The sequence below is a fragment of the Cupressus sempervirens genome, chromosome 4 (genome assembly GCF_028749045.1).
Source record: "Cupressus sempervirens isolate cs-2001-9-10 chromosome 4, ASM2874904v1, whole genome shotgun sequence".
Lineage (NCBI taxonomy): Eukaryota > Viridiplantae > Streptophyta > Pinopsida > Cupressales > Cupressaceae > Cupressus > Cupressus sempervirens.
This window is the reverse complement of record NC_143121.1, coordinates 408,710,459-408,722,602: the sequence shown is the minus strand read 5'-3', so window position 1 is coordinate 408,722,602 and position 12,144 is coordinate 408,710,459. Positions and strand designations below refer to the sequence as shown.

Below are 12,144 nucleotides of genomic sequence, written 5' to 3'. Positions count from 1 at the left end.
AACAAGAACCTTGACATCTTCCTCTTAGGTAAGTTAACACATTTTTTTGTTTGAGAAGTCTCAAGCTTATAATTAAAGTAAGGCCGCATAATAAAATATGGTGTCAAATTAATATATTTTTAGCCATGGCATCCAAACTAGCTCAAAAAAGTTAGATCAATGATCATGCAAAAAAGAAAGAAGACACTCATAGCTAATGTGGCATCACATAATTTATTTTTTCTTATAACCAATCAATTTTATCTAACAACTATTTTTATAGTGTTTGAAAAATTGGATATTAAATCAAAAGAGTACTTATTAAACTAACAAGTGTAGGTATTAAGTAAACAACTTCTATTACAACTATTGGAAAGCCTTGAAGTAAGAGTCTTTTCCATATCTCAAATATCATTGTGCAATTTGTGATCTTCGAAAATCTAATAATCTTTTGTAAGAATTTTATTTACTGAAGTAATTTACATGATCATATCACTAATAAATGTTTGAATTTTTTTAAATAAATAAAATGTTCCTCTCTTTTATCAATTTTTATCTTTTAAATTAAAGGATATTTGAATTTTAAGCTCGATATATATATATATATATATATATATATATATATATATATATATAAGTTAAATTGATATTTATGTATATACTTTTGAATCAATCTTTAACTTAAAATAGTTAAAAAATAATATTTGATTTCATACAACTAATATATTATTTGATTTTGTGTGGTAAGGAAAAACTTTTCCACCTAACTTTTAAAAGTTGGTAAAGGAATTTTTTCACCCAATCTTACTTACTGGGTACAAGACTATACTGGTAAGAAGGGACAATATTCAACAACTACATTGATAAGAAGAGAAAATATTTAACAAGTGAAATGTAAAAGAAATTTCAAAGAAAAGTGAAAACCTGACAAAGGAACTCTTCCACCTAACATTGCTTATATGATACAACTCACTTTTACACTATTGCCATTATTTTTCTTTTCTTTATTTTACAAAAGACTTAACCCTGTATATATTAAAAGTATACATTAAAATAGGTTAAAAGTATATATTAAAATAGATTAAAAGTTTACACTGTTGCCATTATTTCTTTTATATAACAAGGTAAATATTCCACAAGTGTTGGCAATAAACGTTTCCCCGACATTTGAGGGCCAACGGATTCGGTATAATATTTTTAATAACAAATGTTGTCTCCCTTTACCTTGTTTTATTATCGTGCCCTTCGGAAAAGTGAGGAATCATTCGGACCATCTGCTCAAACATTGACTGGACTGTGGATATCTTTACATTCGATTATGGCCCTCTGAAGAGTGTATGATCTTTGCACCGCTTGCAAATTATGCAATGACAAGAGATGTTGACGCACTTATTCAAGTTGATAACCCATTCCCATTGATTCCAAACCATATAGCTTATGATTGCAATAACAGGAGATGTTTATGCACTTGCTTGAAAGGTTTCAAGATTATAACCGATTAGATTACGATAAAACCCATTTCCATTCATTTGAAATCATACAGATGAATTGGGAAAATATGCTACTAGTTATGCTGTTTCTAATGGCTTTCCGTTCAGTCATATGTGACTATAACGTCCCTGTATGCAACAATGTATCGACTTACACTGACCAGAGTACATACTCCCAAAACTTGAATACATTTATCCACGATGTCTCTCAGAATGCAATGGAAGGGTTTAATAAATCTTCCAATGGGCAATCTCCCGATACAGTCTATGGTCTGTTCCAGTGTTATGGTAATGCTTCGGCGGCAAAATGCTCAGATTGTTCAATCGATGCATTTAATGTTGGTGAAAGAGAATGCCCCTATGACATGGGGGTACGGGTGTGGATGGATAACTGTTTCTTGCGCTATGATAATACCAATTTCAGTTCAAGATTAAATACCACTTTTATCACGGCAACGACCGGGCAAGTTTATTCAGGCAATTTGCAGCGTTTCATATTCGCGACCTTTGCTTTTCTCTTCAATTTGTCTGCAGAAGCTATAAAGACCAATAAGCGTTTTGGTATTGGACCAGCATACTTTAATGATCCCCAAGCGGTGTGCGGGCCACAAGAGGTGTATGGTCTAGTCCAGTGTTGGAGAGATTTATCCATCAAGGATTGCAACACATGTTTGTCTCAAGGAAGGAAAATTTTGGAGAAATGCTATTCATCGGAAACAGGAGCTCGGGCTTTTTCATCAAGCTGCATAGTGAGATATGAGATGAACCCCTTTTATTTGCCAATGCTTAACTCGGAGTCATCGCAATCATCACCCTCACCTTCATCACCACACCGCGAAACAGCAACTGGTAAATCTGCCCACTTAGTGTTTTGTTTTCTACAATTATTCAATTCAACATTTTTGCTAGATTTTCGTCGGGTAGATTTGGGATGAATCCTGATCTCTTTGATTTCATTACATGAGAATAAATATTTTCTATGCAGAGAAATCCTCAAAAACATTACCCCTGTTACTGGGGTTTGTGGGAGGAATGGTTGTGATGTTACTCACTTGTTCAATTGCTATGAGAAAAACTTTGAAATCTGCCATTTTCGGGGGACCAGTAGCTCAAGCTGCCCACAATGAAGGTGTAGATGATTTAGATTAAAATCTCGTTTCTTGTTTTCTCTTTTTGTTTGGTCTTTTAATGTAGCATTTGGTCATCTAGCTAACCCATTTTTCCCACTGTAAAGAGAGGTCGTTGTTTCAACAGGAGCAGCATTTCGACTTCAGCTTCGCAGAGCTGGCAGAAGCCACTGCCAGTTTTCACGAAAATGAGAAGCTTGGACAAGGTGGTTTTGGTGCTGTGTACAAGGTGAACCTCCTCTAGTCTATTCTCTATCTTTTCCTCGAGGAATTGCGTTTTCTTTGGATGAGGAGATCTGTTTAAAGAAACATATTGAATTTGAATTTTCAGGGAAGAACAAAAGATGGGAAGGAAATAGCTGTGAAAAAACTGTCTGCGAGATCCACACAAGGTAATCAGCAGTTTATGAACGAAGTGAAACTTGTGGCGAATGTTCAGCATAGAAACCTTGTGAAAGTGATGGGATGTTGCGCTGAGAGAGATGAAAGGTTGATTGTTTATGAGTATTTGCCCAACAAGAGTCTTGACACCTTCCTCTTCGGTAAGTTCATGATACTAATTGGTCTCGCCATCATCCCCTTTCTCAAGAAGCTCTATATCATTTCAGTGCGGTGTAACTGGCATGATAGTTTTAGTGTTGGGATTGCAGATCCAGAAAAGTTTAGACTTCTAGATTGGCAAAAACGTTATAACATTATCGTTGGGATTACCCGCGGGCTGCTCTATCTTCATGAGGATTCGCCAATGAAAATAATTCACAGAGATATCAAACCAATCAATGTTTTGCTTGACGACAATCTGAATCCAAAGATAGCCGATTTTGGATTTGCAAGGCTCTTCCCTGAGCATGAGACGCATATCCAAACATCTGTTGCAGGCACGTGGTAAGGACAACGAGATGTTTGATTGGGTAGTGTTTTGTTCTTTTCAGTTTACGATGTTTGTAGATACAAATGCATGCATACTGATTTGGCGCGCGATGAAGGGGCTGCATGGCTCCAGAGTATGTAATCAAAAGGACGCTGTCTGTTAAGGCCGATATTTATAGCTTTGGAGTGCTCTTGCTTGAGATTGTCAGCGGAAAGGAAAATACGGATATCATCCGTATATCTCAAGGGGTTGGAACCCTAGTAGACCGGGTAAGGAACTCAATTTTCTCTTATTCAGTTTAGCTCTAGTTATATTTTTTACCCTAAATTTGCTGAACCGGTGATGTGCTACTATATAGGCGTGGGAGCTTTACAATGAGGGTAATATGTTGGACATAATGGATTCAGCAGTTTTAGAAGGATGCCCCGAGGAACAAGTGTTGAGATTCATTCATATCGGGCTTTTGTGTGTTCAAAATAATGCAGCACTCCGCCCACCCATTTCTATTGTAATTCTGATGTTATCAAGCAGTTCAATGCCTTTGCCCATTCCAACAGAGCCCGGGTTTCTAACGAGCAGCAAAAGTAGTGTTGCATCAAAGTCAAGCTCAGCGAGTGGTACGAATGAAAAGAGCACGGCATCACAGACATCTGTGACGAACAGGTCGTCTTCGTCAGGCGTTTACATAAACGAACCCAAAATCAAGGAACATCACAGCCAGGAATTCCACATTAGAAATTGATTTTTAAGTAAAACAAAATATTTTCAAGCTGTGTTTTTGTCATATGAGTTGTATATAACTGTTTTATTTTGTTGCGTGTAGTTCAGATTGTTTTGAAGAGTCTTTAATTAGATTCCAAACAAACCTGTTTAACTATAAAGATATGTTCAGCCTTCAATATGTACATATATTTAATATGATAATGAATGAGAAATGCAGCAGTTCTATTCTGCGATGTATATCCAACTTCTTAAAACTTCTGATGGATTTCTTTATATTATAATATTTTTGTTATATATATGTTATTTGTAGTTATTACAGAAATATAATTTCTTGTTTTTTGTTCTTGTTCTATATGTTCTGATTCAGAATCTGATTCAAAAAAATGTTAAAAGTCAGAATTTTATAGGTTTCAAAATATTGAATAGTTGTAACATCGTTACAACATAATTACAAGGACGTGTTCATTATATCAAACTTAACCACAGTTGTAGCAGTGTTGGGATAAACAAAATAATTGGAACTATGGAACCAACAAATAACATTAAATCACACAATCTAATCAGTCAAGGAGTTGGAAATCTCATCTTGTTCCGTCTTTTCTCAATTGGTTGCAGAGATAGATCTAGAATGAATGAATGACAAGCTACTATGGAGATTTTTAGGACAATTAAACATAAGAATGGAAAGAAGTTTGCATAATTTACTAAAGTTCTTGTATTATCAATTATAAAAAATTAATGTATTATAATGTCATTTCTCTGTCTTTAATCACATTAGAGTAGATCCTTTGTATATAATAACATACTAGTTATTTTCACTTTTTTTAACAAGTTATTTGTTATCAATAGTACAAAAAAAATTCTTGATTAGATATAAAAAGCTAGAGCACATAAAATTTTTGCATAAAAGTCTATTAGTTTTCTTTCAATATAGAGAAAGTTGGGTCATATTAAAGAAAAAGCTGCATAAAATCTAAAAAAGTTCTTTCAATCTAATGGTGATATGTGTCTTCCTAGTCAACATCTAAGTTCTATTATTAACATAAAAGTCTATCATAGTTAAGATGAATCCATGACAATATTCTATTCAGATGAATCCATGACAATATTCTATCTACTATTTATCATAAAATATAAGATGTTCACATTCAAACCTAACCTATATATGTCATAATTCCATCAAGCTTTCATATATAATATTGTCAAGCTTCAGTCACATGTTTTACTAAAAATATTAGCAAAGATCATTCCAAGAAACCCATGTAGGTTCCTTAAATCTAAATGCCCAAGATATCTAATGACAATAAATATATGCATGTATACAAAATAGTATTGGAGCCCAAATTAGAGCATGTCTATCACAATATATCTCCCTTAGAAACCTCCATTTTGTTATTTCCTTGACCTTATCCATCAAGTCCTCTATAAAAAATCATCATTGTTTATGTCCCTATCAATCAATTCCTCTATTGAAAATCAGTACTTATTAAATTTGTGCACCTCACATTATCCTATTTTATTTTATTTTTGTCCTAAATGGAATAATCCAAAAGATAGACACTTTATAGTAGATAATAGATTTTAAGTTTTACAAATGTGTTGAGTTTATATTTTGTGATTTTATTTGTGATTACATTATTTGAATACTAAAGTTATATGGCTATGTATTAATTTTAGGTAAATTTCATCAAATAAATAAATATATATATATATATATATATATATATATAATAATGTATAAATCAATTAAGAATATTGTACGAATATTAATTATTTAAAAAGGGTTAAGTTATTTTACTTATATTGTAAGTTATATAACTCTTTAACTATATCATAAGAAGAAATAATAAATGAAATTAATATTAATATAATACTAAAATAATCCATATTTAATAAATATAAAAATGCTACAGTACGTCTCATATGTGAAAGTGCCATATCTAAGTATAAGAAAATGAAATAAATATACAACCAGTGCAATTTAGCCTTTCATTCCATACCATCCTAAAAATAATGATGTATAAGTAAGTGTATTATAAAAGTAATGTTATAAGAAATCTATCCAATGGGTCTTTCTTTGCCTTCAACCCCTAAAACTCTATCCAGTAGTCCTAGAGATGAGAACATGGCTACCCTTTTGTTCCCATCCAAAATTCTTATTATTCCCTAAAATACTTCATAACGTGAGGAATACTTGACACAATATGATATGCCTCTAAACCTAGAAATAATAAGAAAAAGGGAATATCAATGCAACATGATATATTTACAATATGAATATGAAATGTCATATTACCAAGATATGAGAGAAATGTATCAATATACTTTCTTTCTCTCTAAAAACACTTGATTATACCTTTAGATCCATAAAAGGAACCACTTTTTATGTTAGCCCATTTTCAACACCCATAAAGAAATAGGTAGAACAAAAAATTATTTAGAAAATAAAATCCAACAAAGATATATCAACCAACCAAAAAGAAGATGATTAACAAAAGAGAAATGAATTAAAATTAAAATTAATACTGATATATAATTTTCCCAATATTTTAATCATTTAAATTAAAAAATTAGAAACTAAAAAATAATTAAAATATATTTATTATTAGTCATAACTATTATGCTTTTATTGTTCATTTTGAAATATTTGAAAGCCCACACAATACAATAACTATGACTAAAAACTATATTTTCATTTTAAATATCAATTTTATTTTATAAAGTTATTTATATTTTTAATTAACAAATTATATAAACTATCTTCATAAACCAAAATAAATAAACCATAGAAGTACATAATAAATGTGTAAATCTACAAAATAAAAATCATTTGCAATGTTCATTTTATGAATGCATATAAATTAGATAATCCTAACTATTATAATAACATGCTAGTTTTTTAAAAAAATTCCTAATCCCTAATTTTAAAATTTTCATAATATTTAATTTACAATTATATTTGAGATTTTAAAAATATAGGTTAATTTTGTATAATAGTTAATAATAATGGATATGAAATATTTATCCTAATTTTCAAAGTAATTTAATCAAGAAGAAATACTTATTTCTAATTTTTTTGTTAATCTAAAATTAGTGACTAATTGATCATAGTATTGCCTCTCACAAGTACAAAATGTGTTACCTACAGTAGGTTCCCATGTTGCTACTTAGTTTGATTTTGTTTGCACCAATTGTTCATATTTTGTGGTGCTAGAGTCCTTGGCCCAATCATGTTGCTTTGTTTTATGCAATATTCAAAATATTTTTAAAATCATTTTTGTTACAAATAGTTGTAATACTAAATTTTAGGGAAATGAAAAGGTGATGGAAAATATATGGTGAAGACATGTTATTTTTCCACAATTTTTTTTTTGAGAATTTCTATGTAAAGAAATCCTCAAAAGCATTACCTCTACTACTAGGGTTTGTGGGAGGACATTTGTTCATTTTCTATGACAAAAACTCTCAACTTTGCCATTTTTGGGGGGCTAGTAGCTTAGGTTGCCTATGATGAAGGTGTAAATTTAGAGTAAACTCTCTTTTTTTATTTTCTCTCTTGTTTGGTTTTTTAACGTAGCATTTGGTCATCTAGTTGGCCCTAATAGAACAGGTGAGGAACTCAATTTTCTCTCATTTAGTTTAGCTTTGTTTATATTTTTTTCCCTAAATTTGTGGAACCAGTGATGTGCTATATAGGTGTGAGAGATTTACCATGACGAGAATATGTTGGACCTGATGGACTCAATAGTTTTATACTAGTTGAGGTAGAAGGGGAAAGTTCTCTAGATTTCATTGTTGACCTTGTCAACCTAATACATGGAAACATGGATGAAGAAGAGGTGGAGGATATAGCAATTGCAAAAGTGGAGCTAGAAGGAATCTATAATGTTAATTTTATTGATAATAGAAATAGATTTCCTTTTGTAACCTTCATCATTTAAAAGGGTAGTTATTCCTATGTGAGCATAATTATTGTAAATAGAAAGGAAGAAAAAGATATAGAAATAAAGTTATAATTTTTGTTTTATCTACCATGTAAATTTTTCTATCTTTTTGTTTATCCATACGAATACAATATCAAAATCTTGTGCCACTATTCTATGGGCCTATGTTTTGATGCTTTGTGTGGATTATTCTTGTATAACTATCAAATTTATGTGATGTGTTATATTTGAATAACATACTGTGAACTTTAAAAAAAATTGTTTTTATTGTTTAATCTATAGCACATTTTAATGCGAATGAACTCCATTTCACTAACATTTATAATCTACTTTAAGCATGGTTTATGTTGTCTTTCTATGCATATGTTGCTATCCTCTAAAATTTAAAGATAAGTTTATAAAAATAGAGCATCCATTTGTCTATTGTGAGTTTTTTTTAAATGTTAATAGGCTTGTAGATTTATTTCAAGCACTTGAATTTAGATTGAAAAAACATTGACCTAAAAATTTTATAGTGACTCTATGAGGGATATAAATTTCTTTAATTTTGTACAAATTTCATTCATCCATAACCTTGCTTTATAGTTGGCAAGTCTATTTGCTGGCATGCCCTTCACCCTATCTATGAATGAATTTTCACAATAGTGTCTCTCAATTTATAGTAGAGATTATTGGTATAAATGATAAAGTTCTCTAGTCCAATTGGAATGGCTTAAAAGAGAGCATAACCAAATCTCTATATTAATTTGTAGCCTTTTGAAGATTACAAGTGCACCTCACTCCTAACTTCTCTACATAAAGGACTCTAAGTTACACAAATCTAGGTACTCTAGAGAGGATTTTGATAAATATGTTAAGAAATAAATTACACATTGAAGAGGTGACTCAAGAAGAAACCTAGTACACTCAAAGTTTGTTTTTTTTTCCCTCTTCTCTAGAATAATGCTACGTGGGAAGCAAGAAAATTAATCAATATCCTCCCTTCTTAAAGAAATTAAAGCCCATTCTTAGAGTAAGAAGTACATCAAAAATATTGGTTAGTCTTAAAAATAAAAACAAGAAGTGGTGCAAAAAGAATGATGGTTCATTGAGATTTTTCCAAGGAGTGTTAACCATGCCTTTCAAGATTGCATGTCCTCAAGATATTATTTCATCTGAGAAAAGAATTGATATCCTCCAAGAATAATTAGTCTCTAATCATTCACATGATATCTTCTTATGCCGGAGAACTATGGGAGACAATCAAAGGCCCTTAATCTAAATTGGTTTGTCTTGAGTAATGCATAGGATGTCAAATTGATCAAGTATGGGAGCATAGTGTATGAATATTGGACCTCTCAATGAAAGGTTAACTTTTTACACAATCACTAAATGGGTTTGCACGAACTTAGACTCCCTTTTCATTCTATAATTTTATTACATGTGTCTTTTTTCTTTTTTCCATTTTGGTTTGTGTCACATCTTTTGATGCCCTTTCCATTTAAGAAATTTTCTCCCACTTTGACTTTATGCCCAATTGATAGGGCACTAGACTTTCCCCCCTTTAGTTTTGGGTTTTCTTTATCCTTTTCAATTCTTATCCCCATTTAGAGCCATTTTTTGTCATGGTTCATGCATTCCCCCATTTTGAAATAGCCAACCTTGTAAGTCCTAAAGTCATCAAATCACTATCTTCTCCAAATTCATAATTACTTTATATAGTTTGTATATAAATTGACCAAGTTAGGAATTTATGGTTTGTTGTAAATAAACTAGGACATGCTACACTAAGATAGAGATGAAAAAGAGTCGACTACTTACATCCAAAAATAATAATTTGTAGGTATAAAATGGATTCTTGAGCTTCACTAGTTCTAAATATAGGGCTAATCCTTAGTCCATTTTTTCTAGGCTCACATGGGATTTGTTTCTATGATATGAGTTTCAATTTCTAATGTTGATGACATGGACATTCAATATGTCCACTCTCTTCAATTTTAAAGTTTGGAAAAAGACTCTTATGTACCACTATTAAAATTTTAAATAAATTGGTACAGGGAAGGGAGTCTAGAATTTAAGCACTCTTACATCATATTCGATGAAATTTTACATGGAAATTCCAAATGGCTCTTAAATTTTTGTCATTTCTTACACCATGTTCAGTGCTACTTCTTATTAGTGTTTTCTTCTCAAAATTAAGAAGTTGCATGTATTTAGTAAGTGAAATTAGCTAAGAAAAATATTGGGGGTGAAAATAGATAGTGACTACTTATGAAAAAGATTTCAATGTGTTTTTATTGAATAAAAACCAAAATAATTACTTTAATAATAGCATAACTTAAGCTCCATAAATTTCTCCTATAATAGTTGAGCATCCACTCTTAGACAAAATAAGCTATGTAGTGGCATGAGAACATGTAATTATTTGATAAGTTTCATTCTTATAAGTAAGGTTTCAATGCTACATCATCAAATATGATATCATGATACTTTGTTTTCCTATTACATTGTTCAAACTAGTTCAAAAGAGAGAGATAATTAACAATGGAAAAAAAACACAATCATAGCTAATAAGGCATCACATCATTTATTTTTTCTTCCAATGAATAATGTTAAAGTAGAAACTATTGTGATAATATTATTTAAATAAATGGACATTAAATCATAAAGAATATGTATTATATCAACTAGCGTAGGTATTGAGTAAAGAATTTCTATCACAACTATTAGAATGTCTTGAGGTAAAGAGTCATTTTCGTACCTCAAACTTCATTGTGCAATAATGTGATCTTCTAAAATCTAATTAATTTCTATAAGACTTCTACTTATTGAAGTGACTTTCATGATCATGCCAGTAATAATTTTTTGAAATAAAAAGTTCACATTTTTCTTATAAATTTAAAACTTTTAAATTAAAGAATTTTTTAATGGAAACCTTCAGTATATAATTTTGAGTTAGTCTTTATCATAAGATAGTTAAATTATTGTTATTAGCATAAAGCATTAATTTAATTTAATTTATTAAATTACCCTTACTCCCTTCTTAAGATTTCACTTTATGCACTTTGCATTTCTATTTAATAATTAATAGGGTGTCTCTAATTTCTTGAACACTTTGAGGCTAAATAGACCTCACAGATGGATCTAGAATGTGTCAAAACCCCCATTTTCATATAAAATTTATCAAATCTAAGCAATGTTGATTAGGGAGGCAAAAAAAATTGCATACTAGGTTCATACAACATATGGCACACACTCCAAGGTGGATAAAATTAGAAAAATCACAAAAATATGGTTTTGACCACTGTAGTTACACTAACCATAGCAGCCACCACCACGGTCTACTAATCGCAAGTGAAACCACTAGTGGTCAGTACTGCTACAACCCCACCGATCACCAATAGTACACCAATGCATCACTTTGCCACTCAAACATATCTAGTGTGCCACTTGAGCACTACCACTATGCCACTTGCAATAGTTCCAAATTTTTTATTTAATTTTTATTTTAAGAAATAATTTTTTTTTTCTATTCTTCTAGATTCCTTGGTAGTCTTTTCACTCTAACTTGAGTATACATATGTGCTTTCTCAATCTAAAAGAAACATCAGAAAGTTGATTCAAGACGAAGATGGTGATGAAGGTATTTTTCCATTTTTTTCCAGTTTAGTACTTGTTTATTCACTTGATGTTAGATGATTCCTTGTATGATCTAGGGGGTGTAACTTTCTCATTATAGCTCCATTTTTCAGTCCAAAAGAAGCCTCACAAAGCTCTTCTCGAGCACTTTCCATATTCTTTGCAACTTCTCCAATATTTTATACCAGGTATTTATGATACTTAACAAAATTATTTTATCTCTATTCTTATATACACATTCCTTCTACAAGTCGGCATTTAGTTTTTTGCATTGTGGGTGGTTTTATTATTATTTTCTATTAGAATATTAGTATATCAGAAAAAATCAAAACAGTTTTCTAAAAAAATGGCCTCAGCCTCTTTTTGTCTAGTACTTCTACACCTACACAACT

The 12,144-nt window shown here is 30.9% G+C and overlaps 2 protein-coding genes and 1 pseudogene across 2 annotated transcripts; all 3 read left to right on the top strand.

Annotated features, from left to right (window-relative positions):
• The first annotated feature begins 1,265 nt into the window (after positions 1–1,265).
• Positions 1,266–4,427, top strand: LOC149561781 (antimicrobial ginkbilobin-2-like protein). The gene is made up of 3 exons (XM_089823836.1): positions 1,266–2,318; positions 2,455–2,598; positions 2,704–4,427. Exons 1-3 carry the CDS (start codon positions 1,436–1,438, stop codon positions 2,838–2,840), a joined length of 1,164 nt encoding a protein of 387 aa, XP_089679962.1. The 5' UTR covers positions 1,266–1,435; the 3' UTR covers positions 2,841–4,427.
• LOC149561783 (putative cysteine-rich receptor-like protein kinase 32 pseudogene) lies at positions 3,003–3,485 on the top strand (annotated as a pseudogene).
• LOC149561782 (cysteine-rich receptor-like protein kinase 10) lies at positions 3,853–4,427 on the top strand. The gene has a single exon (XM_089823837.1). The coding sequence runs from the start codon at positions 3,853–3,855 to the stop codon at positions 4,207–4,209; it is 357 nt and encodes a 118-aa protein (XP_089679963.1). The 3' UTR covers positions 4,210–4,427.
• Positions 4,428–12,144: the final 7,717 nt, after the last annotated feature.

Coding starts and splice junctions, on each gene's coding strand:
- LOC149561781 (XM_089823836.1), top strand. CDS start 1,436: ATGTTTATGCACTTGCTTGAAAGGTTTCAAGATTATAACCGATTAGAT. Junction 2,319..2,454: donor ACACCGCGAAACAGCAACTG/GTAAATCTGCCC, acceptor TTTTCTATGCAG/AGAAATCCTCAAAAACATTA. Junction 2,599..2,703: donor TCAAGCTGCCCACAATGAAG/GTGTAGATGATT, acceptor CCCACTGTAAAG/AGAGGTCGTTGTTTCAACAG.
- LOC149561782 (XM_089823837.1), top strand. CDS start 3,853: ATGTTGGACATAATGGATTCAGCAGTTTTAGAAGGATGCCCCGAGGAA.